This window comes from Ovis canadensis, chromosome 14 (genome assembly GCF_042477335.2).
Source record: "Ovis canadensis isolate MfBH-ARS-UI-01 breed Bighorn chromosome 14, ARS-UI_OviCan_v2, whole genome shotgun sequence".
Lineage (NCBI taxonomy): Eukaryota > Metazoa > Chordata > Mammalia > Artiodactyla > Bovidae > Ovis > Ovis canadensis.
In genome coordinates this window covers 67,640,899-67,668,292 of record NC_091258.1, presented here as the reverse complement: position 1 = coordinate 67,668,292, position 27,394 = coordinate 67,640,899, and the positions used below count along the sequence as shown (strand labels likewise).

Sequence of the window (27,394 nt, the reverse complement as noted above, 5' to 3'; positions counted from 1 at the left end):
CCCACCGACAGCACCCACTGACCCAGTGCTTGCAGCTGGGAACGTGTACCCACTCATGGGCTCTCTCCATGGTCCTGAGAACTGTGATCATATCCGACCCACTTCACAGATGAGACATTGAGGCCAGGGAACCAAAATGACCAGTCCAAATGATACAAATGAACTTACAACACAGAAAGAGACCCATAGACTTAAAAACCTAATCTACTGTTTCGGCGGGGGGGGGGGGGGAGCAGGGGGAAGGGGATTGGGAGGAGTTTGGGAAAGTCATGTACACACTGCTATATTCAAAATAGATAATCAACAAGGACCTACTGTAGAGCACAGGGAACTCTGCTCAGTGATATGTGGCAGCCTGGATGAGAGGGGAGTTTGGGGGAGAACAGATGCATGTACATGTATGGCTGCTCACCTGAAACTCTCACTGAGTTGTTAATCGGCTATACTCCAATACAAAATAAAAAGTTTAAAGTTTGGAAATAAGTAAATAAATATTAAGTGAAACAAACAAAACAGAAGAGCCTTGAGTGGACCTGGTAATCTCGCCTGCAGGAATTCGTGATCAGGAACATTCAGGCTCTTGCTCACAGGGCTGGCCACCGTGGGACTATTTACAACAGAGAAAACCAGAGAAGCAAGCTGGTGGGAGCCGCAGGCGAAGAGCTGACAGTGAGGACCAAGGGAACTGTCCCGCTTGGCACTCTCCCCTCCTAATCACAGACTTCAGAGGGCACGGTGAAGTGGCAACACAGACCAGATGCTGAGTGAGAGGACAGCGATCCACGACATGATTGCTAGACAGCTGGCTGCACCGCATTATGGACGGTGAATTTGATAACAGTATTGTCGCAACGCTAGATGCACTGGATCTGATGACTGCGGTGGTTGAGTGAGAGGATGCTCTTATTCTCAAAGACAGAAATAATCAGATCAAAATATGAAGGGGGTGCAGAAGCATGATGTCTGCAATTGACTCTCAAATGATTCAGGAAAAGAAAAAAGGATACATGTTGAGAGGACCATGGCTAAAGCTAATGTGGCCAAATACTTACAGTGGTTAAATCTGGGGTGGCCCCCAGCGATCCCTGCCTCCCTGTTTTCAGGCTCCAATCAGGGGTGGCCCCCAGCAATCCCCGCCCCCCTGTTTTCAGGCTCCAATCAGGGGTGGCCCCCAGCAATCCCCGCCTCCCTGTTCTCAGGCTCCAATCAGGGGTGGCCCTCAGCAATCCCCGCCTCCCTGTTTTCAGGCTCCTCCCACACTGTACCAGGGTTGGTCTCCGCAGCCATAGGAACTCAGCAGAAGTGATCACGTGCCACTTCCAAGATTAAGTTATAAAAAAGACTGGCTTCTCTCCTGGGCAGCTCCCTTGCTCTTTTTCTAGTCGATTATGCGCTCAGGGGAAGCCGACTGTGGATCATGTTGTGAGCTGCCCTTCGGGGAGGCCTCAATTTCTCTCTACGTAGGCCCTCTCTCCCACCAGCAGCCCTACCAGTGCACCATCTTTGTAGTTGTTATTCTGGCTGTGCAGTGCGGTATGCGGAATCCTAGTTCCTTGACCAGGGATCGAACCCTCACCCCCTGCAGCAGAAACACAAAGCCTTAACCACTGGGCAACCAGGGAAGTCCCACGAGTGCAGCATCTTGGAAGCAGACTGTCCAGCCTGGTCAAGCCTTCAGATGACAGACAGCCCTGGCCGATACCTTGACTATAATCTCCTAAAAGATCACAAACCAGAACTCCCAGTTAATCTGCTTCCAGATTCCTGATACTTAGAAATCATGTGAGGTAAGTTAATGTTTGTTGTTTCAAGCCGCTCAGTTTAACAACAGGTAACTAAAACATCTGGTTATAGTAAAGAATTCACATGGGCATGATACCCACATTCTAGTCTTACAACTTTGCTATATATTTGAAACGACCTAAAAATGAAAAGCTTAAAAATAACCCCAAAATTGAAAACTATTTTTAAAAATTCTCATCCTCAACAAAAATACAGGGACAAATACTCACACACTCCCCCCAAACCAAGTCAAGAAGCAAATGACATACTGGGGGAAATAGTGAGAGTCCCTTGGACAGCAAGGAGATCAAACTGGTCAATCCTAAAGGAAATCAACCCTGAATATTCATTGGAAGGACTGATCCTGTAGCTGAAACTCCAATACTTAGGACACCTGATGTGAAGAACCCATTCACTAGAAAAGACCCTGACGCTGGGAAAGATTAAAGGCAGGAGAAGGGGACGACAGAGGATGAGATGGTGGATGGGATCACTGACTCGACAGACATGTGTTTGAGCAAGCTCTAGGAGACGGGGAAGGACAGGGAAGTCTGGTGTGCTGCAGTCCATGGGGTCGCAAAGAGTCAGACACGAGTTAGTGACTGAACAACAACATAGCCTAGACAAAGCTCATCTCTCTCATATAAAAAGAGGCTCTGGAAATCACTAAGAATAACAAGCAGTGAGAAAAATGGGGGCAGAGGATATGATCAGACACAGTGTAGAAAAAACAACACAAAAGGCTTAAATACGTCAAGAGATGCTCAACCTCCCTTGTAATAAGAGAGATGCAGATCGAAGGTGCCCCATGGAGCCAAGTTCAGGCACACATTACAAACAAGTCATATGTCTCATAAAGGCACTCACACGTTGCCCATGCAAGTCTAAACTGGCACCATTTACTACAGCCTCAGAGGAATGCAGTTCAGCAGCTGCTGTGCAAATTCTAAGTGTTCCTGTGCTTTGATCCAGCAAACAGGCTTCTGGGAAGTGACCAGAGAGATACATGTACACGAGATGACGGATGTTTACTGCAGCTCTGTGTGAAGGACCAAAGCCTCGACGTGGTCTAAGGGCATCAGGACAGCATGTCCGAGGATGAAAGCCTGTCCAGCCCCATCTACACAAAGGAATACTTCTCCACTGTAACAAAGGACCAAGGAAATGCTACCCAAGTACATGGATAATGTGCTACCTGCTGGTAGAGAGAAATACTAACCTATACTTGCACAAGGTTGTATATGCACAGAGCTGGAAGAAAATACAAAAAAGTAAGTGCTGAGGCTATGGGGAGGGGTTGGGAATAAAGGATGGGGTGGGGTACTTCCCCTCATACTTCAAAAATCCTTTTTGGAACTTCCCTGGCTGTCCAGTGGTTAAGACGCTGGGCTTCCACTGCAGCAGGTTCAATCCCTGGTCAGGGAACTAAGATCCCACACACCACAGATAAAAAAAGAATAAAAAAAAAAAAAAAGCTTTTTCATGATTGAACCATGTGAATATACTACCTAATGTCAAAAGGGACAAATGTTTGAAATGGATGAGAAGAAGAAAAGCAAGGCTAAAAGAAGACTTCATACCAAAAATGTTGCCAGCAGCTTCTGCACGCTGGTATTTCGGGTGATTTGTTTTTCTTCTTAGTTCTTTTCTGTATTTTTTAAATCCTCTAGAGAAGCATGAAATTATTTTTATAATTACATTTTTTTTAAGCTCCCACATGAGTGGACTGTTTACTGAGAGATTCCAACTGCCCGTGGGGAGATGGGAAGACATTCGAATCAAGCAGAATTTGAAAGCACAGGAATGGGGGGGCATGCATTTTCCCCTGTGGCAGGCAATGAGTGGGTGGCTGATCAAGGGTTGAGGAGGCTGACAGAGGCCTTTACCAGCAGGAACCTCATGAAGGAGCAGCTGGATTGGTCCATAACATGCTTGGGCAGTGCGTACTGTCAACCCTCCATATCCACAGGGGCTCACCCCATCAGATACTAAAATCCAAGGATGCTCAAGTCTTTTATACCAATGGTGCAGTATTTGCATATAACCTACGCACAACCTTTCGTATATTTTAAATCACCTCTAGATTACCTACGATACCTAATAAATGGCGCTAGTGGTAAAGAACCGACCTGCCCATGCCAGAAACATAAGTGACGTGCATTCAGTCCCTGGGTTGGGAAGATCCCCTGGAGGAGGGCATGGCTACCCACTCCAGTATTCTTGCCTGAAGAATACCATGGACAGAGGAGCCTGGCGAGCTACAGTCTATGGGGTCGCACAGAGTCGGACGCGTGCACAATGCCAATGCTATGGAAGTAGTTGTCTGCATATTCAAATGGTGCTTTTTGGAACTTTCTGGAATATTTTCCCCCGAATATTTTCCATCCACTGGTGGTTGAATCCAGCGGAGCAGAATCTGCAGATTCAGAGGGGCAACTGGATACCCTCCGATGCAGCAATTCTATTTTTAGACATTCACCCTATGAGCATTCTCACGCACGTGCAAAGCCCGGTATGAGAATATGGACGGGAATGTCCGTTAGCGATTCTGTGGGACTGGATACCTTAAGTGTTCACCAATAGGGGACTGAATAAGTGAAGTCTTGCACATCTACATAATAATAAAATAAAGATCTCAAAAGGTCTGGCAGACTAAGGCCCAGAAGCCAAATGTGGCCTGCTGCCCGCTTGGCCCAACCATTTTGGACGGCCCGCAAGCTAAGAATAGTTTTACGCTTTTAAATGGTTGAAAAGAAATCAGAGAAGAAGAATATTCTTTGACTCGGGACACTGATAGGAGATTCAAATTTCAGGCTTTATGGGAGCCCACCCACGCTCATTCATTCATCTAGAGCCATTTCTAGGCTATAGTGACAGTTCTGCAAAGCCTAAAACCTTTACTACTAGCCCTTCATGGAAAGTTCGCCGGGCTTCTCTCTCATGCTCCGGGACTTCCGACATGTTGGTCCTGTTGAAGCACTTTACATACACTGATTCATTTACTCCTCACAACAGCCACTGTCCTCAAACCCATTTGTCAGGTCAGGAAGTTGAGGCCCAGGGAGGTTAAGGGGCTTGGGGGAGGTACCATCTTGGTACTGTTGGTCACCCAAGGAGCAAGTCCAGACAAGCACCTGCAGGGTGTGTGTAGATCACATATGGGCCTTGCCCCGGCTCTCAACCACAGCACTCAGAAGAAGGGCTCCTACCAGCCCCGAGCTCCAGCTGAGGATGGAAGGCTGGGAGAGGGGACTGCCCTTGCCCCAGGGACCCAGGCCCACGTCTGACCACCCTAGAAACAGTACTTTCAACCTGAGTCTCTCACAGTCCAGGCGGCCCCTGGCCCCTGCCTTTCCTCCCTGTGTAGAGATGACCTGAGGAAATCTTGGCCCCCTGTCCCTCTGGACTGACCCGCTCCTGATGCCACAAATACAACAGCTAAAACAAGCATTTGTTGTTGAGTTGCTGAGCCACGTCCAACTCTTTTGTGATCCCCATGGACTGAAGCCCGCCAGGTTCCTCTCTGTCCACGGGATTTCCCAGACAAGAATATTGGAGTTGGTTGTCATTTCCTTCTTCAGAGGCTCTTCCTGACCTAGGGATCGAACTCGCCTCTCCTGCACTGGCAGGCAGGTTCTTTACCACCGAGCCACCCAGGAAGTCCCCAGGTAATAATAACAATAGCAAATATTTTTGGACTGCTTATTCTGTGCAAAGCACATAGCAACTCGGTTACTCGTCCTAGTAGATGTATAAAGAAACTACTATCCCCATTTTCCAGATGAGGAAACTGAGGTTCAGCAGTTACAGGGACTTGCCCAGGGTTAGCACAAGGCCTGGCACATACTTAGCATTCTCTTTTCCCTAAACAACAGTTGACGTAATGAAGAAGCTGGCTGCTTCCAGTCACGTGGTGAGTAGCAGAGTCTGAGAGTGAAATCACGGCTATTGACGGCCAAAGCGCAGCGGATTTCTGCTGCCTGGCCCTCGTTCATCTTATTTCCTCCTCTTCTGCCTGTCCTAATCTACCTACCCATGGATCCTTTCTGAACAAGTGCAACATCTATACCTCCAGAATAAAAGGGGCCCATCCTAACCTCTCATATGCTGATGTGCTGATGACTCATAGGAGACAAAGTCTATTTCTCTAATATGTAAAGAGTTTCTACAAACCAACAAGAAAATGACCAGCAACTCAAATTTGAAAATGGCCACGTGTATGAACAGAAAACACAAATAACTCTAAAACTCTAAATCTATAAAAACCTGCCCAGCCTCATTTACAGTAAAAGAAATACAAATTAGAACAAGATACTGTTTTTTACTTACCCAAGTGGCCAAGTTCAATATCACTTGAGGGTGGGGGCAAACAACCAGAGATCATATACTGATCAACCACAGATAATCCATTAAACCAACTTATACTCTACAGGGAGCAATTTGGCAATATTTGTCACAATTATAAATGCATATGCTCTCAGACCTAGTGATGTCCTTTTAGAATCTATCCTACAAAGAGACATATGCACAGAGTTGTACTTTGCAGCCTTGCTCATCTGAGAGCTAAAGACCAAAAGTGACCTAAATTCCCAACAACAATATCTGGTTACGTAAGGAGCACCCACACACAATGGAATACTATGCAATCATGTAGAAGAGTGAAGTACAGTCCCCAAGATGAACTTCTAAATGATATAAGGTGCAGAATGCATGTAGAGTATTGCTTTCATTTTCGTAAAAATGTAAGGAAAAGAACCCCATTGTCTTTTTATTTGTCTCTTCGTGGGAAAGGAGTGAAAAAAAACACTCTTGGGGAGGGAAAGCCAGGCTTGGATCTAGACCTCTTAGTGTCTTCCTCGAAATGTGAGCTACTTATCCAGACAGAAAAATGATCATTCTAGGACCTAACTATGCGTCCCTGACTAGAGTGTGGTCTCAAGCATCCACGGCCCTTGGGAAACATCTGGGGAGCCAAGGGGAGCACCGCTTCCCAAGCCAGCGAAACAGAGAGGCAGGCAGGACAGCCAGAGAGCGCGTGGAGGGGGGGCGGGAGGCGGGGCGAGGGGCAGGGCTGGTCTGCGCTGGGACAGAGGCTGCTGGGGTTCGTCTACCTGGGGGGCCGGCACCGGGGAGGCCTGGCTGTCGGGGGCCTGAGGGCCAAGGCCAGTTCCTTTGGCGACAGGGGTGGTCGGGGCTGGGTCTTGGGCGGGAGGCGGGGCGCTGACTATGACCGAGGCGGGCACGGAGAGGTGGGGGCCCTCTGTGGAGAGGGGCTGCTGGCTCCTCTCCTGCAACGGGCAGCCCACAGTGGGTCAGAGGCCACCCCCACAGACCCGAGGCCTCCACACCCCGACTCCCAGCCCCCGCAGGTGCTCCGGAGAAGAGGGTGGTGGGAATCAGTTGGGGGGCACCCAGAGGCTAAACGCCGAAGTCAGGGGATTGGGAGCCCCAGGGTCCAGAGGGCGTGACCTGGGGTAGCTCAGTCCCCTCAGTTCTGTGAGTCATCTTCCGGCTCCACCCCAGCATCCATCTCTCCCGCCCCGTCTGTCTGTCTGTCCATCCGTGTATCGCCCACTTTCTCTCTTGGACCCTTCTCCAACCCTCCAGCAAGAGGGCAGCCTTTCTCTCTGTCCTGGTCAGTCAGCTGGGCCCTGTCCCCCTGGGACCTCCTCTGAGCGACCTGGGGCAGGGGTGGCAGCTCTGGGCACCCTTCCTGACCCCCAGGCCCCTCCCCACTTGCTGCTTCAACCACATCCGGTTCCAGCTCCAGGCCCCCCTCCACGCGGGCCCCTTCCCCTGCCCCGGCGGCCCTGGTTACCTGGGGCAGAAACATCTGCAGGGAGTCCTGAGTGAGGACAGCCGTGGGGGCAGCAGAGGGAGGCTGCCCCAGGACAATCTTCTCTGGGCTGGACGCCAGGCCTGGGCTGGGCTGCGGGGTGGTGGCCTGAGCTGGGGCGGCGGCCTGTGGGGTCGGGGCCTGTGGTGGCGGCGGCTGCTGTTGTTGCTGCGGCTGCTGGAGGCCCAGAGGCAGTGGGGTGCTGACCGTGGGGGGCGCCTGGGGCGCTGTCTGCACCGTGAGGACAGGTGTGGCCTCCCCGGCGGCTGGGGTGGCGGGCTGCACCAGACCATCGGAGGTGTTGAGCATGGCCACGGCGCTGGGGGGCAGGGTGACCCCCTGGAGGACGGTGGTGGCGGCCGGCCCGGCGGCGGCCGGCTGACTCTGCGTGGGCAGGCTGCCCGCGGCCAGAGACACGGGCATCTGGAAGAGCGCCGGCTGGCCCACCTGGATGGGGGCGGCCGAGAGAATGTGGGCGGCGCTGTGGGCCCCCGAGTGGGGGGCCAGCACGGGGCCCAGGCTCAGCGGGCCCGCCAGGTTCTGGTTGGTGAGGATGGGGTTGGCGATGAGCTGTCCGCCCGCATGGGGGGCCGCGGCTGCCAGGATCTGCCCACCCACGTTGGCCGGCAGGGCTGAGAGCGGCTGGGGGAGCTGGACCGCCGACGTGCCGGGCAGCAGGAACTGGTTCTGGCCTGGAAGCATGTGCTGGGCGGGGATGACGATGCTGCTGCCTTGGTTCAGGAGGTGCACGCTCATGGGCTTGCTCAGCGTCCCGGGGGGCTGCGGGGGGGCCGCCCCCGTGGTGGTGGCCGGAGGCGGCTTGAAGACGTTGGCCTGCAGGGCAGGTGCCGGGAAGCCCGACAGCACCACGTTCTGGCCAGCCTTGCCCGCCGCCATGAAAGTCAGGTTCTGGGGAGCCTTGGGTGGCTGCGGGAGGGCCCCAGCCTCGCCCTGGATGGTGAGCGTGGCGCCCGCGGGGGCGAACGGCTTGGGGGTCAGCTGGTAGAGCTTGGGGGGCAGCACGCCAGCAGGCTTGGGCTGGATGGGCGTGGGCGTGCGGTGCAGAATGACATTGGGCGCTTGAACCAGTGGCGATGTGCCCAGGCCGGGGGCCACTGCCAGCGGCTGTCCTGAGGGCGCCCCACTGGCCGCCGCCGGGGCAGCTCCCGCCCCTCCGAACACCGAGTTCCCATTGAGCGTGGTGGCCACAGCGGCAGGGAGGTTCTTCTGGAGGACCAGGCCGGCCCCCTGGGGTGAGACGCCGGCTGATGCCAGGGTCACTGGCTCCGAAGGGCCAGCCGCTGAGGCCAGGTAGCCGCTGACGGGCACCTGCTTGGCCAGGAGCTGGGAGGTGGGTGGGTTGAGAGCCATGACGGGTTGGCCGACCACCTGGATGGGGGCCAGGCCGAGCGTGGCTGCTGCGGCACCCCCAGGGCTGCCGTTGGGCAGGCCCTGGAGGCCCGGGATCGGCTGCAGGGTCACGTTGCCCAGGCCCACAGGCTGCAGGAAGGGCTGGACGCTCAAGGCTTTGCTGACCACGTCCTGCGGTGGCACCAGGGCCTGGTGGGTCAGCACGGTGGGCGGGGCCTGCAGCCCCAGCAGGTCGGCACCCCCCGAGAAGAGTGCCTGGGGTCCCGTGGCCACGGCAGCAGCCCCTCCGGCCCCCGCCGGACCGGCCCCACCGTCCGCGGGCTGCAGGGTGGGCAGCTGGAAGGGGCCCAGGTCCAGCTCGGCCTCCGCCTCAAGTGTCTGCTCGGTGATGTTGGCCTCCTGGAGGCTCTGCTGGAGAATGTCGCAGGGCTGGTCGGCACCCCCCGCGCCCCCGCCGCCGCCCCCGGCCGCGGGCGAGTCCAGGATGTCATCTTCCAGGAAGTCGAGGTCCACACTGGGGGCCGGCTGGCTGGGCTCTGGGTTCAAATGGTTGCCAGAGGCTTCTTGCACGTGGAGCTGGAGACGGGGAAGGTGAGGGAGAAGAGAGCCCAGGTTAGCAAGGGGCCAGGCCCAGGACACAGCTGAAGCCAAGGGTACCTGATGTCAGGGCAGCAGGGAAAGAAAGAACCTTCTACAAGAAGTGGCTGGACCTGGGTTCAAATCCCAGCTTCGCCAGGGCTGAGCTGGGCACCCCAGGGCTGGCTTAATCCGGCCTGTTTTTTCCCCCATCTGTGCACATCAGCAGAAGGTAACAAAAACCATTTTCTAAACAGCCATACAGGCCCATGATGCTCTTCTGCAATTCCAAAACCCCAAAGGCTCTGAAAACCGTGAATGTTTTGAGAACTTCAGGCTGGAAAGCCCTGACCAGAATGCAACTGATGCTCAGAGGGAAAGGCGTCATTCAGTCACGCAACAGGACTCGCCCTCGGTGTGACCACAGAAAAGTGAGCGTGTTACATTACACGCAGCACACACGTAGTCAGCACTGCCTTTCCAGCATCTGAAAAACCCCGAATCCCACAAGCCTGCCCCAAAAGTTTTGGATCCAGGATCATGGTTCTGTTAAACGCAGGAGCAGCAGCAGCCTTGCCTGGTGCCAAGCACTGTGAGTCTGAGGTTTCTTAAGTGCTTTCTGGATGGTGATCCAGGTCACGAATGTACGATCAATACATGTATGCGTTTTTGAGCAAATATTCCATAAGTAATGAGTACGCTAGCAGCATGGAATACCCACTGATAATGGGTCAAAACTGTTAAAAAGATTCCGAGTTCACGCCACGTGGACGGCTCAGAGCAGTACCTGGCACCCGAGAAACACCGTCCATCACTGCTGCTGGCATCACTATTACTGTCTAGGTCGCTGCTGTTAGTAACAGCCCAGGGAGGTGGGCAATGCTCCCTCCTTGCCCCCTAGACTGGGAGGGGGTCACCCCGCTGCCAAGCAGGGGGCACTGCCTGGCGAGACAGGCTCCAGCTCAGCCCCCAACCAAAGACCAGGGGGTTCTGAGCTCCTAACTGCTAAATGGCTATAACCAAACGTGCCTCCTGGGACGGTTGTGACATTTACTGACATCATGCACGTGAGGTGCTAAGAACCTGACCAGGGTCCTTATAGGTTAAATTAAGACAGGGCGGTGTGGATAAGAATAACGCATACCCTAACCGACCTGTAAGTGTAATAACATGAGAGTACTATTATTTGCTGGGCTCTGGATTTAGGCAGGTATGTTACGCCAGATCAATTGTTTGGAATGTGTTATTACGGTGGTTGTAAGGATTAAATGAAAATTACCGTAAAGGGTCTAGCATATGATAAGTGTTCTGTAAATGACAGTTATGATGACGAAGGAGGGGGCGGGGTAGGGAGAGAAGAGGGGAAGGGAGAGGCCACAGAAGGGGAAGAGGACGGAGCGGCCTGGCACGCAGGAGGTGCTCAATAATGTAGATGCCCACTGCGTGCCCCGCTTTGGGCTTTGCTCATCATCCCTGCTCTCACTTTCAGGCAGAGACGGAGGTCTGTATCAGTGGATCCTCTTCCCCGGCTGAGCCAGGACAAGACCCCCAAGATGCCCCTGTCCCCATCCTCAGGGGCCAGCCTCAGCCTCCATGCCAGCGCTATAGCAGCTGATCCCTAAGGCCAGGGACCCAGGAACCGCACCTCCTTCTCTGAGGCACAGCCTGGAGGTAGGGAAGGTATCTGGCAGCCTCAGCCTCACCTGCACCCCACTCTGCTCTCAGTGACTACGCCCCAGCCCCTCACTGGAGGGGCAAAAAGTGCCTCAGGGAATAAGTGAGACGCCCTCCAACCCTCTCCCACTGGCTGCTACCACGGGCGTCCTGCCCACCACCCTCCTCGAGCCCCCGTGGCCACTTACCCCAGGACCTTCATAGAAGGCACTTTGGGCCTCCCCGGGATTATCCAGGAGGTCATCACTGTCGAGCTGCAACAAGACCCGCCCCCACCCAAGGTCAAAGGTCAGCTGGGCAGTGGGCCGGCCCACACGCTAGAACAAAAACCAATTTCGTGTTACACGGACACAAAGACAAAGACGAGGTGGGGGTGGGGGGGATGCAGGGGGTGGGGGAGGTTCGAGGGGTACGGGAAACCCCACCTCCAGAAAAGAGGCCCCAAAGGAAGGGGCTTGGCTGCAAGTTTAAATCCTAAGGAGCCCCCAGCACCACGTCCGAGGCTCCCCGACATGCCTGCCTGGAACTCTAGAATCCTGCCTCCGCACCTTCACCCAAGCAGCACCCCGGGCCTTCACCCTCTGCCTCTTTGGTAACACATCCTGCAGGGCCTGTCACACGTGCCTCCTCCTCCCGACACGTGCCCGTCTGTCCCTTCCTATGAAATCAGTCCTTCCTCTGCACAGCCGCGTTCCCTGGGCGCCGGATGTGTGAGCTGCTCCCATGTCTGGGAGGGCAGGGACCGGTCTCATTCCAGGAGTTATCCTCAATGCCGAGAACAGGCCTTAAGCGCCCACTGTCCACAGTCGAGCTCCCCAGTTTCTAGCTGATCCCCTTCTAGAACCCTAGACTGGTATGGGGTTGGCCAAAAACTTCATTTGGGTTTTCTCATTACATCTTACAGAAACATCCAAACCAACTATTTTTTTGGCCAATTCAACATATCTAACTGCTGCCCTCGGACTTCTGGGGTCTGCTCCAAACTCCCAGTCTCAGGGAATGGTACAACCCTTTTGGTTGCTCAGGTCAAGTCCAGGAGGCAGTCTGGACACTTCTTCACCATCTAATCCACTGTCAAGTTGAGTGACGCTGCCTTCCAGGCACCTCCTCCACCGCCTGCCTTGGGGCCCAGGCCGCCATCCTCCCATTGCACTTGCCTTTGCTCCACAAATTATTCGATACATCCCCTTGAGGAGTGGAGCTCTTTTCCCTCTCTGAGAGTGTGGGTGGGCATGGTGACTCGCTTCCAGTGAATGCAGTGTGACTTCGGAGACTAGGTCATAAGAGGCGCTCAGCTTCCTCCTGGCTCTCTCCCCTGGGTCACTTGCTTGGGCAAACCAGCTGCCACGTCATGAGGATGCTCAAGCAATCCTCTGGAGAGGCCCACGTGGCGAGAAGCTGAGGCCTCCATCTAACAGGCACAGGAGCGGAAGCAGGCCCCCCAGCCCCAGGCAAGCCCCCAGATGACAATGACTCCAACCAACATCCTGAATGCTACTCAGGGGAGACTGCAAGATAGACACCCCGGCTGCTCCTCCATTCCCAATCCCCAGAAACTGAGAGCTCTAACAAATGTTATTAGAAGTCAGTAGAAGCCACAACGCATTGGGATAACTTGTTATGCAGCCCTAGGTAACGGATACAACCCCTTGTGGCTCAACAGATGTCCCCTCGTCCCCGCTGTGTTCCATTCTCCGGAGTGCAAATAGAATATGCCATGTGGCTGCTTAATAAACTGTCGGAGCTGCCTGTCACATTCAGAATAAAGTCCAAACTCCCCAGTCAAGCTCCTCTAGGCTCTGCATGACCTGGGGATTTTTGTCCACTCCAGTCTCCCCACCTACTAGTTTACCTTTCATCCTGGCCCCACTGGCCTTCTTTCTGTTCCTGGAACGGGTCGGACTTTCCCGCCTTCCCACCTGCTCTCCCCCTGGTCAGAGCACAGTGGGTGCCTCCCTTTGGTCCTTCAGCTTCACCCTCAATGTCACCTCTCTGCCCACTGCAGCTAACGAAGCCCCTGCCCTTGCCCCCCACCTCCCATTCATTTTCTTCGGATCCTCCTTTGTGGTGCAAAAGTGATGTTGCTATTTCTTCTGCTGCCCGGCGTGGTGCTTTCCACCACTGCCTTTATTAGTCACTGGTTGCTTGTTTACCCAGGAAATGTGTATGGCGTGAGGGCAGGGATTTGCCGTCTCTTTCCCTCTTCGCCGTGAGCTTGGGGCCTGGCTCCTGGAAGGCAGATGTCTACTCAGTGTGGTGGTGGGGGGCTTGACTCACAGCACCCTGCTGCCCTGGGGGATGCCTCGCCCTGCCCAGCACTCACCTTCTCGGATCCATGTAAGAAGTCATTGAGGGCCTGAGGGTCACTGAAAGAGAGAAGGGGAGAGACACTTGAGGAGATGAGGGACAGGGGAGAGGAGGGAGAGTGAGGGGGGGAAGGGGGGACGGGAATCCCACTACTCACCAAATCACGTCTAGTAAGCATCTCCCATCCTCATCATCCATCGCCACTGGATGGGGCAGGGCAGGAAGAGGGCGACAGGTTAGATGGTGGCAGCGGGCCAGGACCCTCCCCACAAGGACCATTTCTTGGGGGCCCAGACCCCTGGAGTCTGTGGGCATGGACGGTGGGGGGGCGAGGCAGGACCCTCCCCACCAGCAGCTCTGACCAGAGAGACACGGCTGCCTTTTCCTCCTCCCTCTGTCCCCCCAGCATCCGGTGATGACAACGATGACGTCAGTCCTGACTAAGTGAGCCCTGATCACGTGTGGGCCCCGTGCCAAGTGCTTCACACACGCTAACGCAGTTAATCCCCAGGGAACCCCTCGAAGTGGGTCTTGCCGCCCCCCAGCTTCGCAGAGGAGTTAATGCAAGAGCAGAGGCTGTGGTTCTCCGTCTCCTGGCTCACAGAGATCTGGCCCCCGAGCTTGTGTCTGCCTCCTGAGGGCAGGGCTGGCCCAGTGCGGGCGTTGGGGGGCTTGTCCTACACGCGACTGGGTCGGGGGGAAGGCATGAAGGGGCTCAGGTTCTGGGTCCCCGTGGAAGACACATGCAGTGCAGTTCTCACGGAGGGAAAGAGAGGGACAGGGACCCAGAGGGTGGGCGCTTGGCGTCAGAGCAGCCGCCGGAGCCCGGCTGAGCCCGTCAGAGCGATGAGGATGAGGACGGCTAACATTTGGCCCGGGCTTATCACGTGCCCGCCAGGCACTGTCCCAAGCATTTCACTAATGTTAGCTTGTTCAATCCCCATGGGGAAGGGTACTGTGTGTCCCATTTTATAGCGAAAAAACTGAAGTTCTCTGTGTTTGCCATCCCCCCAACCCTCACCTAACCTCCCATTGCTCCAAACATCCCACCAGGCTTCCAAGTACCCATCTTGCCAAACTTCCGCCTCACGGTCCATCTCTCCTGTCTTCCAAACACATCCAACTGATCCATCCATCTGCCCACACATCCTTCCCTCCCAACGATGCAGACAGGACCCGAGAAATCACACACAACCCCAGCCCAGAGCCGTGGACTTCTCACCCTCTCTTTTTTTTGTTTTGGTAGGGAGAGCAGGAGTGGTCCTGAACTCACTGAGGAGGATCTACCCCTCCCTACACCTCAAAACACACAAAATCTCACTTGTGCCCTCAGCTGGGTCATGATTCCTCACTCTTGACAGATCCTCTGAACTTCGCAATCGCCACTCCAACCCCCAGTAACCTCAACGGCTCTGTGACAGCCTCGGGAGGAAGCCCGCATCACCAGTTTAGGGTCTTCTCTGAACTGTGCCTTGGAGGGTCTGATGAAAGCAAAAAGACCCTCTGGCCAGAAACACGCATGTGGGCCAGATACGTTACGCGTACTTCTGCATGGGACATGCACACACATATGCACACACGTACACATTTCACGGGCCCCGGGTTACAAGGCCAGTCTAGAACAGAAACATCCATCTTCAGGGCCTCACATGCCAATCACCCTCCCCTCTAGAGCTGGCCCTGGGCACGGACCGCAGAGGGGCCTTTCCCTTCCAAGGCTCTGGCTGCACCAGGCGTTGGTACAACATACTCTCTCTGGCTTCACATCCCCGCCCCCACCCACGCTTCCTTCTTCCCACGCCACCAGCTCTGCTGCCAACGAGCCCCTGCCCTTCCTAACCAGCCCACAGTGGGCAAGGCCTGGCCAGGGAGCAAGCTGGCAAGACCTGCAGAGCACCTGGAGAAGAGGGGGATGTGGGAGGGAGATCCTGCTTCTCCTGTAGATGGCGAGGAGGCAGGGGGCTGGCCCGAATGACCCCGGGGCCCCAGGTTGGGAAGGGTGGAGCTGAAGGTTGCGGCTAAGTCAAGGAGGACCGTCCCTTCCGTGGAGGAGGTGGGGGACCACAGCCCCTCTGGGAATGAGCTCACGCTTGGCTGGTTACCTGCGCTACAAACGAATCATGAAGGGAAGGAGGGGGTGTCCACTCCAGGTCTACGCGGGGCCCCCAGCTGGGGACTTGGGGAGTGTCCTTTCGGGGGCCAGCTGTGGAGAGAGAGGGAGAGAGAGGCTGTGAGTGGGACCGTCAGTGAAAAGGAGAAAGATGCAGCCAGAGAGAGGAGAGGTCAAACCCAAGTGTACAAACCACAGGAAACAACGCCGCACATGATCACACGCGTGGTAAGTGCAGACAAGACCGCCCTGTATCTACCCGCACTGCATATGTACATATACACACTCACGCAACAGCACGCAACACCGTACGGCTTAATCCACCGGCACTTCTGAGCCATCGGCCCTGAGGAAATACAGGGTTAGCTTCCTGCCAGCCTCTGGCCCCATTCTCATCAACCCAACAACACACCACCTTGGCTATGTGTGTTTCTGTTTAAAGACACCTTGTTGAATATAAATCGGTGAATTGCTCACACTGGGCTTGTGGCCAACAGCGCTGTAACTCAGGTATAACTGTTCATCTCCCACGTGCTTTCTCCATAGAGCTCACTGCAGCCTTCCTGCGCTTACGAGCACTGGGTGGCTTTTCACCTCTGTGCAGGAGGGGCCATGTGTAACAGCAAAACCACTTACAAAAAGCACAGAAGCGCAAAACAGCAGGGCCCTAAGGAGGATGCTTCTTGACAGCTGAACTGAGGAGGCAGAGGGTCACCATGTTCCACCTCCGCTGGGGGGATGTGCACCGAGAGACTCAAACACTTCACGACTCTGCACGTGACTGGGAAAGCCCCATACTGATTTGGGGCTTATTGACGTCAGCGGGTGGGTGGATTAGCAAAATATGGAATCCACGAACACTGAGGGTTGACCTGACATGATGATGGTGATGACAGCTGCTGATTTTAAGTACTCTGCGTGTTTCCTCCGTGTCACCATCTTGGACTCCCTACGAGGCGGGTGCTCTGCTTAGCCCCATTCTGCAGATGAGGACAGCGAGGCTCCGAATGGTGAGCCATACGCCACCCCCAGATGCCTGCAGTGGTCAGCGGCCAGGCTGGGATCTGAGCCAAGGCAGGCTGACTGCAGAGTCCCCGCCCTTAACCACAATCCCACAGACAGCCCTCTCATCATGCTGTTTCTCTTCAAAATGTGAAGCAAACATGGCCACAGTGTCAAGATAAGACAAAGCTGGGTGACAAGCCTTTGTTAGCATTTTGTGAATGCCTGGGATAGTTCAGATCCAAAGACGCGATAAGGGCGAGTGGATGGAACAGACAGGAGGGATGGGAACTGCTGCTCCTTTTGATGGAGAGTCCCAGACCCCCGGAAAGGTCTAGAAAGCCTCTGTCACAGGACCCTGGAACATGGAGTTCTGGCCCATCTAGGCTGCAGGGGCACTGCCCTGGCCCGGAAGTGATCCCAAGCGCCCGCAGCGGCTTCGTGAGAGCCGCCTGCTCCACGTGGGTCCCCCCCCACCCCTCCTCCCTGCCCCGAGCTTCGGGTGTGGCCCAAGTTCTGCAAACCTCGGACCAGAAGGAGAGCCAGGAGGCGGGTATTTCCTGAACGGAGCTCTCCAAGTGGGACCTGCGGGTGAATGTCCAGCAGGAGGCGCCAGGCTGTGAGAATCTGTCATCTCCGCGTTTTCATTTTGATGGTGACAGCTGCGCAATGGGTGAGGGGGGCTTTCCGGGGAGAGGACAGATCCTGCACTGCGATGGGGCATCAGTTATACGGGGGTTAAAAATCTATAGCTCAGGGCTTCCCTGGTGGCTCAGTGGTAAAGAACCCGCCGGCCAGTGCAGGAGACGCGGGTTCGATCCCCGATCCAGGAAAACCCAGCATACCCCTGCAACCACTGAGCCTGGGCTCTAGAGACCGCAAGCTGCAACTCAGCACTGCAGCCTTTGCTAGAGCCCGTGCTCTGCAATGAGAAACCCACACACCCCAACTGGAGTAGGCCCTTGGCAGCAACAAAGACCAGCGAAGGAAGGAAGGAAAAGAAAGAAGGGGTGGATTCTAGGTGTGTAACAATGGCGTCGTATTCTCTTTCTTTTCACTGAGAGTCTTTACCTTTCAGAAATACATCCTAAAATACGTAGAGGTGACATGAAAAAACGACTGTGACTTAAGTTCAGAATAACCCAGTTGTGTGAATTCAGAGGCATATTGTCCCTATGCGGTTCAAAACAGTACCCAATTAGCCACGCGTGACTACATACATTTAAGTTCAAGCTGCTGAAATGAAATTATGGCAAAGGACTGGGGTAGGTATTTGTCCCAAGACGACATACAAACGGTCATAAGCACACAAAAAGATGATCACCACCACCAAACATTAGGGCAATGCTATCGAAATCACAGATGCTGCCTCACTCCTATTAAAAGGTGACGAGCAAAAATTCAAAAATTAACAAGTGTCGCTGAGGACCTGGAGAAACTGGAACCCTTGCGCCCTGCTGGTGGGAACGTAAAATGATGCAGCTGCTGTGGAAAACACTTTGGTGGTTCCTCAAAAGATCAAAAATAGAATTAGCATATGACCCAGCAAGCCCACTTCTGGATATATATAACAGAAAAGAATTGAAAGTGGGGTCTGGAAGGACATATTTATGCAGCCCTGTTCATGATTCCCAAGAGCCGAGAGGTACAACCACCCAGGTATCCGTCAACAGATGAATGGATAAGCCAATCGTGGCATCTGTTTAAAACAGAATTATCATTCAGGGAGGAAAGGCTGAAGGGACGGCATAGATGACTTTGTGCCAAGTGAAGTCAGCCAGTGACAAAAAGTCAAGGATACCATCTTATTCCACTCATGATGGAGAGACAGGAAGGAGAGTGCAGTCTGCCAGGGACTGGGGGGTGGGGTGGAGAGAAGCGAGGACTGGTTGCTTAGTGGGTATCATCTCAGTTCTGGAAGATGCAGCGAGTGTGAGAGAAGGACGGGGGTGATGGTGGCACCACCGTGCACACACACTTGATGCCGCTGACTTGTACACTTAGATATGGCTGCCACGGTCACTTTTGTTACATGTGTTTTAACCACAATAAAAGGATGGAAAAAAGAGAGGACAATCAGGAATATGCAAGTTTCCAATAAAACAGATTCACATTAAAAGCGCAAAGGAAATGAAAACACTGAGTCCACGGTCACCCCCACCACATTTCATGGGCTCATCTGCCACACGTGGCTGGTGGCTACCACGTGAAACAGCACAGATCTAGAACATTCCTGTGGTGGCAGGAAGCCCCCTTGGACAGGGCTGGTCTGTCAGAGTGGTGGAAGATCGGTAAAGCGCTGGTTGATGCAGTTCAAGTTTTACTATTCTCTCTGCTTTGTGCACATTTGCAATTGTCCGCAACGAAAATTTTTTACTTTGAAAATACTTGAGCATCAAAAATCATGTGACTCTCTGACTGTTTACTGTCTGTCTCCCCTACAAAAACGTCAACCCTCTGACTACAGGGATTTTTGTCTCTTTTGTTCCTTGTGGAATGCTCAGAGTCCACACAGGACACGGCACATGGAAGGAACTCTCTAAATATTTGTGGGATGAATGAATGAATTTGCAGGGACAGTTAAAACAAACCCATTCATTCGTTTAAAGAGCAGCCTGGTGAAAAGGGCATTTATTCGTTGTCCGTTCTGTGTCGGGGAGAACTGAGGATCCTGTAATGAGCAATGAGATCCTCCAGCCCTTGACCTTGGGGAAGATGATGCTTAGTGGTTCTTAACCAGGGATGACAATGGATGCCCAATGTCACACAGATACTCAAAAAGCTTTTTAAAAAAAAAGATCGGGAGACTGGGGCAGGGGACACACAATTAGCATGCAAAGCTGCAAACCCAAAATATCCACAGCAAGAGGACGTCTTCCACTCCTGCAGAGCAGAAGCTTGAAAAGCCACTGTATGGTTCCACTTGAGTCCCAGCACGATGTGGACACATGGATAGGGCCACAGCCAACCCTCAAAGCTTGGACACATGAGCAAGAGAGGAGCATTCGCTGCTGTCAGCCACTGAAATCCGGGGCTCACTTGTTACTGCACATCACTCAGTCAAAGCTGACTGATACATCTTGGAAGAGCACCTCCCCAACCCCAGTGCTTCCTCGGTATCAGGCCTTGTGCTAACTCCATATAGACTCCTCCCAGTCTCCAGGGAGACAGGAGGAATGTTTCCCATTTCACAGCGCAGGAAACTGAGGCTCACAGGGGTCAGGACATTTGCCCCAAATCACACCGTGGGACCAGACTCTGAACCCAGGCCCTGTGATTCCGAAGAACCTCATTCTCCAGCATCGGGCTATAAAAAGCATGAGAAGCCAGGCCTGCAAAACCACAACCAGCTCAAGAGAACAGCCATGACGCAACAATGACAAAGTGTCCTTCCAGAAAATCGCGTGAATTCCTCCGGCACTTGGAATGCCTTCGGAGTTTTGCGTTGTCATCAGGAGCTGTGCTGAAGCCAGGGTGCTGAGCAGGACACAGAATTCAAAGTCCCCGTGAAGCTCCATAAACAGGCTTATTTTAATTTCCCGATAGGAATGCTACTAACCCTCGGGTTATTTGCAAGTCATAAAAAAGAAAGTCAATGGAACCCTATCATTTGCTGATGGGAAGTGATAGGCAGAGAAGAGGATATGGCAAAGTCTAGCTGTTGGTTTTCCAAACACCATTTCCCTAGCCCTCCTTGTCCTGCTCACGGAAGCCCAATCTCGGGGTAACACTTGCCAGCTCCAAGATGTAAACAAAGGCTGTTCTGAGTCAGTCTTTTTCAAACTATGGGTCACGCCTTTGAGGGTTGTGAAATCCAATTAGCAGGTTGTGACCAGGGATCGCTTTTAAGTTAGAGTATAGAATCAAATGGCTTGGGATAGAATAGAAAATATTAAGAGGCATCACACAGGGTTTCAGTGGACACTGGTTTCAATTATGTGTGTCTGTGTGTGTGTGTGTGTGTGTGTGTGTACATATTCCCTACTGTAGGTTGTGGCCAAAACAGCTGCTATCCCTTTATGAGACATTCACTTTCCAAGGCTTCCTTGCAGCCAGAGTAGTCACAGTTTTGCAAATAAGTAAAAAGCAAAGTGTATAGAATTGGGTTCTGCTCAATGAGTCTTTCGGCGAAGACAGAATTTGAGAAAGTTTTTCTTCCAGAATATCAAGATAGAGCTTCTCTAGGGAGAAAGTCATTTCTCATTTTGAATATAGTTGAGAAGACTGGCGCTGTGGCAGCCATTTTGCTGCCACGAGGCAATAAACCTGAGGCTAATAAGCCTACCTGTAGAGAATAACGGATGAGAGGAGAGAAAAAGACTAGGTTTTTAAAAACTCCTCATGGCTTGCCTGCCTCTAGACTGCTTAATCCTAACAGTTTAAGCCACTATTAAGTTTCCATTGTTTGCAGTCAAACACAACCTAACACAAATGAGTTAGTACTTCTAGGTATCTTTGCAACCCATCACAAGGACTCTCGCAGCCTTCCATGAGTCAAGGACTGTACTCTGAATCCACTGAGAAGAGAGGCCCAGCAAAATGGGAGAGGGCTGATGGTAAGGGGATCTGAAAAAAATAAAGACTACTGTGGTTGACTGCAAAAGCAGCCAGAAACTTTTCTCCCCCTGGTCTTATCAGGGCCTCCTATCAAGAGATGGAGTCTATTAACCAACCCTTGACCTTGGGCTGGCCTTTTGGCTTGCCTTGGCCAACAGGATGTAGCGGAAGTGACGGTGTGTATTTCTGAGCCTATTCTTTGCCCAGCTGACATGTAAAGAAATCCAGGTTAGCCTTCTGGAGGACAAGAGACAAATGCCTTCACCACCATGATTCCAGTTCACAGGCAGCCAAGCTGTCGAAGCAGAACCACATAGCTGACCTACAGCTGACCACAGAGAAATAAGAGAGAAATAACTAGAGGTGCCCAGGCCAAGTTCCAACCATTGGGATCACGGTTTTGTTTTGACCTACTGTGGCACATCGTGTTTTTCAAAGATGGCTGCAGTAATGTCTCCAATCCCTCATGATATTCCACCTTGTTAGTCCCCCTGAATTAAGCAAAGTTTGTGACTACTTCAACCAGGACAGTGAAACAGAAGTGCCACTGTGTGACTTCTTAAAGCCAATTCACAGTTTCTGCTGTGTCCATCAGGACATTTACCCTAGAAGCCCTAAGCTACTTTAATGGAATTCTGGCTGCTCTGGGGAGGCCACGCTATGGGGAGGCCTAAGCTAGGCGCACGGAGAGACCACAAGTAGGTGCTCTGGTTGACAGTCGTATTTTCCAGTCATCCCAGCCCAGGCGCTAAGCATGTGTGTGAAGGAGCCTTCAGCCCCTAGCCTTTAGGTCTTCTCAGCTAAGAACTTAGACGTCTTGGAGCAGAGACTCACTATTCCTGGCCCATAAAACTCATGAGCACAGTACAATTTTTCCCCTTAAGCTTTGGGATAATTTGTTAAACAGCACTAACAACCTCTAAAGGTTGGGGGTTGTTTGTTACATGGCAGCAGCTAACTGATACAGCCCTCTCTAGGGACAAAGGAACAGCCATGACCTCACACCTCCGACTCACCCAAGTCTTATCCATTCTGCCTCCCGAATCTCTCCACTCTATCTCCTCCTTTCCAAGGCCACTATTCCTGCCCAGATCTAAGTCTCATTGTCTCTCTTTCCATCTGTCCATCCCACCAGCCTGCTTTGACATGCAGGGTAACAGCTGGCTGCTCTGTTTCTAAAATATTCAAGCACTTCCTTACTGGTTGGTAACTAAATGCTGCCCCGACCCCCAGAACCTCACCTGCCTGCTCAGAACCACCTGAGATACCCCCATGGCCCAGCACAGCAGGGAGCCTGCAGGCCCCTCCCCTGGCACCATCCTGGACACTGCCTGCCTGGCATCCATGCTGCTTGTTGTGAACTCTAAATATCACCACTGCCTGCCGCATCCAGCCATTCACCCACTGATGGGCAAGTGTCCTGTATTCCTGGTCCAGGCTGGGTGCTGAGATACAGCTGTGGACAGACAGAGATACACCTTCACAGAGGCAAGGCCACAGGTAAAGATGCCAATGAAACTACACACAGACGACCATATAGTGCCGCCTCCTCCACTAGCTAGGGTCTCACTGGCCTCTGCTCACGCGTGCCAGCCCCCATCTCACCAGCCACCAGCCCCAACCTGCCCAACCACAAGACCAACCCCCTGCTAAGGAAACTTGCTCAGCTGGCTGGAGTCTGGAAGTTCAGGCGTTTGAGGTGGTGCAGGTCTGTGCCCTCTGCCCTTGGTCACCACCACTTCCTGCTTTGTCGTCCTCTTCGTCACCATGACCAAGGTTTGCCCAGGGTTCACCACGGGCCAGGTGCTGTTCTCAGTGCTTCATCTCACCTCACTGCAGCCTAAACAACAATCCTACACGGCAGGTGCCAGTGTCCTTGTACCCATTCCACAGCTGAGGAAACTGAGGCTGCACAAAGGACTAGGTGACTTGCCCAAGAACGCCCAGGTACCAGGATGGCAGGCTCCCGAGATCGTGGGAACTACAGAGCGGTGGCTGCCTGGCTGGCTATCCCCTGTCCACCCTGCCATGGGTGTACTTCCTGCAATGTCTTCATAGGTCCCCCACCTTCCTCCAGGCACCCACTGGGGTGCTCTTCCCCGACACTTTCCTGAAACGCCACACAGAAGTCATAGCACTTTCCCCACACCTGGGTCACACACAGACTGGGTGATTCCCCGACGGGCATTCCACGCTGGACTCAACATACCACAATGCCGAGAGGTCATGCTCCTAGGATGCATTTTTTTTTTTTTTTTGACCATGCCACACAGCTCGTAAAATGTTTTAGCTCCCCAACCAGGGATGGAACCCAGGCCCTCAGCAGCAAGAGTGCAAGAGTCCTAACCACTGAACCACCAGAGAATTCCCTCAGGATGCATTTCTAAGGCATCTGTAGTGCACTGAATGGTAGTCCCCCTAAAAAGATATCCATGACCCCAAATCTGTGAAGCTGGCCTTCCTGATTTGGGAAGAAAAGGCTCTGTGATTAGGTGAAGGATCTCAAGACGAGATCATCCTAAATTATCTGTGAGCCCCGAATCCACCAACCGAAGACTGTTTTTGGCCGCGTCACGCGGCACTCGGGATCTTAGGTCCCCGACCAGGGACTGAACCTGTGCCCCTGCTGTGGGAGCACAGAGTCCTAAGCACTGACGCATCAGGGACTTCCCGACCAGTGACCTTTTAACAGACGGAAGATACAGAAAGAGAATTTCCCATGAATGTGGACGTAGAGAACAGAGTGATGCCGCCTCAAGCCCCAGACCACCCAGAGCCACCAGAAACAGGAAAAGACAAAGGATTCTTCCCCAGGGCCTTCAGAGAGAGCATGCCAATACCTTGATTTTGAACATCTGCCCTCCAGAACTGTGAGAATAAATTTCTGTTATTCTAACTTGTTATAAGATAGATGCTTGTCATCTGTAGGCACAGGATATGTATGCACCAACCACCACGTACAGTTGCGCAGGCTGTTCACTGCACAAAGGAGTCCAGTAGGGTACAAGTTGGGCCTGAAATCCAGCAGAGGCTCTGCTCACAGCAGTGAGACTCAGAGAAGAGCTACATCCACACTTGGACTCACTTTTCCTAATTCACTCAAGGGAGACTCTTGGGACTGTGCCCTCCCAGAAGAGACCTTTTGCAATTCCCTGCAAAGACCTAGTAAGAGAAAACTGGGCCCCAGATATGTAGCCACCGGCATGCTGTGTCAATTTCAAAGCCAGAAAAGAAAAACAGGGAGGGGAAATGTTGATTCCTCACCTACTCCCACCCTTTTGGGGGGAGAGAAAGAAAGCTATTTGGAGAGCAATTAAAGTCGACACCAGCTTTATTTTCAGTGACCTTTAGAGTTCTCAAATCACTGAATGAGTTTAACAACATAAAAGCGCGCCCTATAAAACTTGGATTGCTCATAAAGCGACTGGTGTCTAGCTCCTAAAAGCCTCGTTTACACAGGTAGTTACACACTAGAAATGTTTTGTACGTTCTTCCTTTTTCATTTTGCTATTCACCGCTGTTCTAAATGCAGCTATACAGCTGCAGGCCTGCCAAGAAAATCAGGCATCCGAAAAGGTTTTTGCTTTTTTTTCTTCTTAATACTAGTGTATAAAAAAACAAGAGGAAACTCTGAGAAGGAATGGAACGGGCAATGGGGCAGGGTGGGGTGTGAAGGCAACACCAGCAGCGATTACCTTGACAGGACCAGGGTCACCCAGGGCATCAGGCAACGAGAGAAGGCTTCAAGCTCAGGCCAAAATGGAGCTAAGAGAAGTGAAGGGGAAACAAGAGCCCCTGCAGCATCCACACATGCTTTAGACCACTTGGTCCTAAACGTGTGGGCAGGCACCAGAACCACCTGGAAGGCTTTTAAAATAAAGAATGCATTTCAGAGGGGCTTCCCTGGTGGCTCAGTGGTAAAGAATCCGCCTGACAATGCAGGAGACACAGGTTCGATCCCTGATCCAGGAAGGCCCAGAAAGGCCCAGGAAGGCCCCAGGTGTCTCGGAGCAATTAAGCCTGAGCTCTGCAACAAGAGAAGCCACCACAGTGAGAAGCTTGTGCACAACTAGCGAGGAGCCCCTGCTCTCCGCAGCCAGAGGAAAACCCACGCAGCAGTGAGGACCCAGCATGGCCAAACAAATGAACAGAACTATTATTTTTTTAATGGATTTCAGAACCTGAAGGTTAGGGGCGGAGGACTGAAAATTTGCATTTCTAACAAGCTCCCTCGTGATGCTGATGCTGCTGGTCCCAGGGTAATCACTGCTCTAGAAGCTTGGGTGTCTTTAGTTCTCCTTCTGGGGCTCTTGCTCTCATACAGAACACAGGCCACCAGTTTTGGGCCAGTGTCCAGGCCCCTGACAAAGTGGCCTCACAGGGTCCTCTCCGAGGCTCAGGAGGATGCAACAGCCAGTCTCAGTCTGACAGCTTGGTGAACAGAACTTGAACTTGGTTCCATTCAGCAATGTACCTGCCCAAGAGAATGGCTCACAATGAGTGCAGGTCTTTTGTCCCTTTGCCAGAAACGTCCTTTCACAGCCTCGTTTGCAGCTAAGTATGGACATGGGAAAGAGTTTTACATTTGGATTTTTAAAAAGTCTTATATTGGGAAGATTATTTGCCCCTACTCCTTCCTGCTTGAAAGGCTGATGTGAAGCATGGTGATAATGGCCGGTGCTAGCGCAGCCATTTTGCACTCCTGAGGGGGAAAGGTCAAGCAAATCGGAGACAGATCCAGTGGCCAGGCAGTACTGAGCTGCCAAATATCCCTAGAAAGGCCTTCCACTACATGTCTTGCTCCAGAAAAGAATTAAAAGCATTGATTAACTAAGGTTAAACACTTATTCTATAACCCAGCAATTCCAGTCCAAGGCATTGACTAAGCGGATGTAAAAAGTATGTCTACAAAAACATTTGTACAAAAATTTTCCTAGCTGCCTTATTAACAAAAGCCCCAAATTGGAAACAGCACAGATGCCTGTTGACTGGTAGCTGGATAAACAAACTGTGTTATAACCCTGCAACGGAATATAGCTTATTAACGAAAGAGAATAAACTACTGATACAGGCAAGGTCATAGATGAATCTCAAATCCACCATGCTAAGCAGAGGAAACCAAGCACAAAAGGCACTGTGTGATCCTCTTTAAGTCTAGTTCTAGTGAAACTGTCAGGAAAAAGATCGGGGTGCAGTTGCCTCAAGGGGGCGGGGTGAAGGGGAGCGGGCTAAGTACTGACCAGGAAGATCCGCAAGGAAATATTCTGGGATGACGCAAATGGTCTACAGCTAGATCTGGGTTATGGTTTCCTAGGTAATGTTTGCCAAAATTCATCAAGCAGTGCACGTAAGATTTGTACATTTTATTATATCTAATTTGTATCCCAGTAAAGCACAACTAGTGTGTTAAAATAATAAAGCCCACACAATCAATTCTTGTTATTTGTGGTAGTTACGTTCTACAGAGTTGCCACAAGTACTGAATTGGAGAACAAGGAACTATTGCTCCGGAGAGAAATACAGGTTTTTAAGAGCCTCTGGTCCGAACATTTTCATCGACCGATCAATACATAACCTTGTTTTTACGAGTGCTTCTGTTTAAAGACACCTGATTTAATATATACTGCTGATTCATTCACATTGAACTCATAACCAGCAGCACTGTAACTCGCACCGGAATGAAGCTCATCTGAGACACACCACAGACTTCTGGAGCTTAGGGCCACGAGCCAACACTTCAGCACGATGCTTGGGGCATTTCAATGAAATGAATCACCAACGAAGAGCCCCCCAAATGTGAAAAATGTGGCCCTAAACAGATCAAGAAAAAGCCACTTGTCTGCGACGGAAGAGCTGAAACAAGAAGACAGTGTCGCCACGGTCTATCTCAGCTAGGAACAGGCATACGGGACAACTCAAGACTTTCATCTGCTCTGCACATGTCTGCAAGCGATCAGGAAAGCATTATGAGTGCTGATTTGGGGCTTACAGAGAAATGTCAGCAGGTAGATGAATTTGCAAAAACAGCACGAGGGAACAAGAATCGACCATATAGGGAAATAATTATCAAGGTTATAACACATTTACTCTTTACCCGGAGATGTCCCTCATGGGCCTGATCCTCTAGTAAAACCTGATCCTCTAGCAAAAAACTAGGATGGGGGACCTGCAGATGGGGA

At 52.3% G+C, this 27,394-nt stretch overlaps 1 protein-coding gene across 1 annotated transcript in view; it reads right to left on the bottom strand.

The window, feature by feature from the left end:
* Positions 1-27,394, bottom strand: part of BICRA (BRD4 interacting chromatin remodeling complex associated protein) — a 74,123-nt gene that overhangs the window by 7,870 nt on the left and 38,859 nt on the right. Inside the window, exons 2-7 of the mRNA XM_069551091.1 lie at positions 15,649-15,749; positions 13,704-13,749; positions 13,563-13,605; positions 11,428-11,493; positions 7,601-9,565; positions 6,894-7,070 (exon numbers count right to left, since the gene is read on the bottom strand). Of these exons, the coding sequence (XP_069407192.1) occupies positions 6,894-7,070; positions 7,601-9,565; positions 11,428-11,493; positions 13,563-13,605; positions 13,704-13,744 (2,292 nt within the window). The 5' untranslated portion in view covers positions 13,745-13,749; positions 15,649-15,749. The remainder of the gene's footprint in view (positions 1-6,893; positions 7,071-7,600; positions 9,566-11,427; positions 11,494-13,562; positions 13,606-13,703; positions 13,750-15,648; positions 15,750-27,394) is intronic.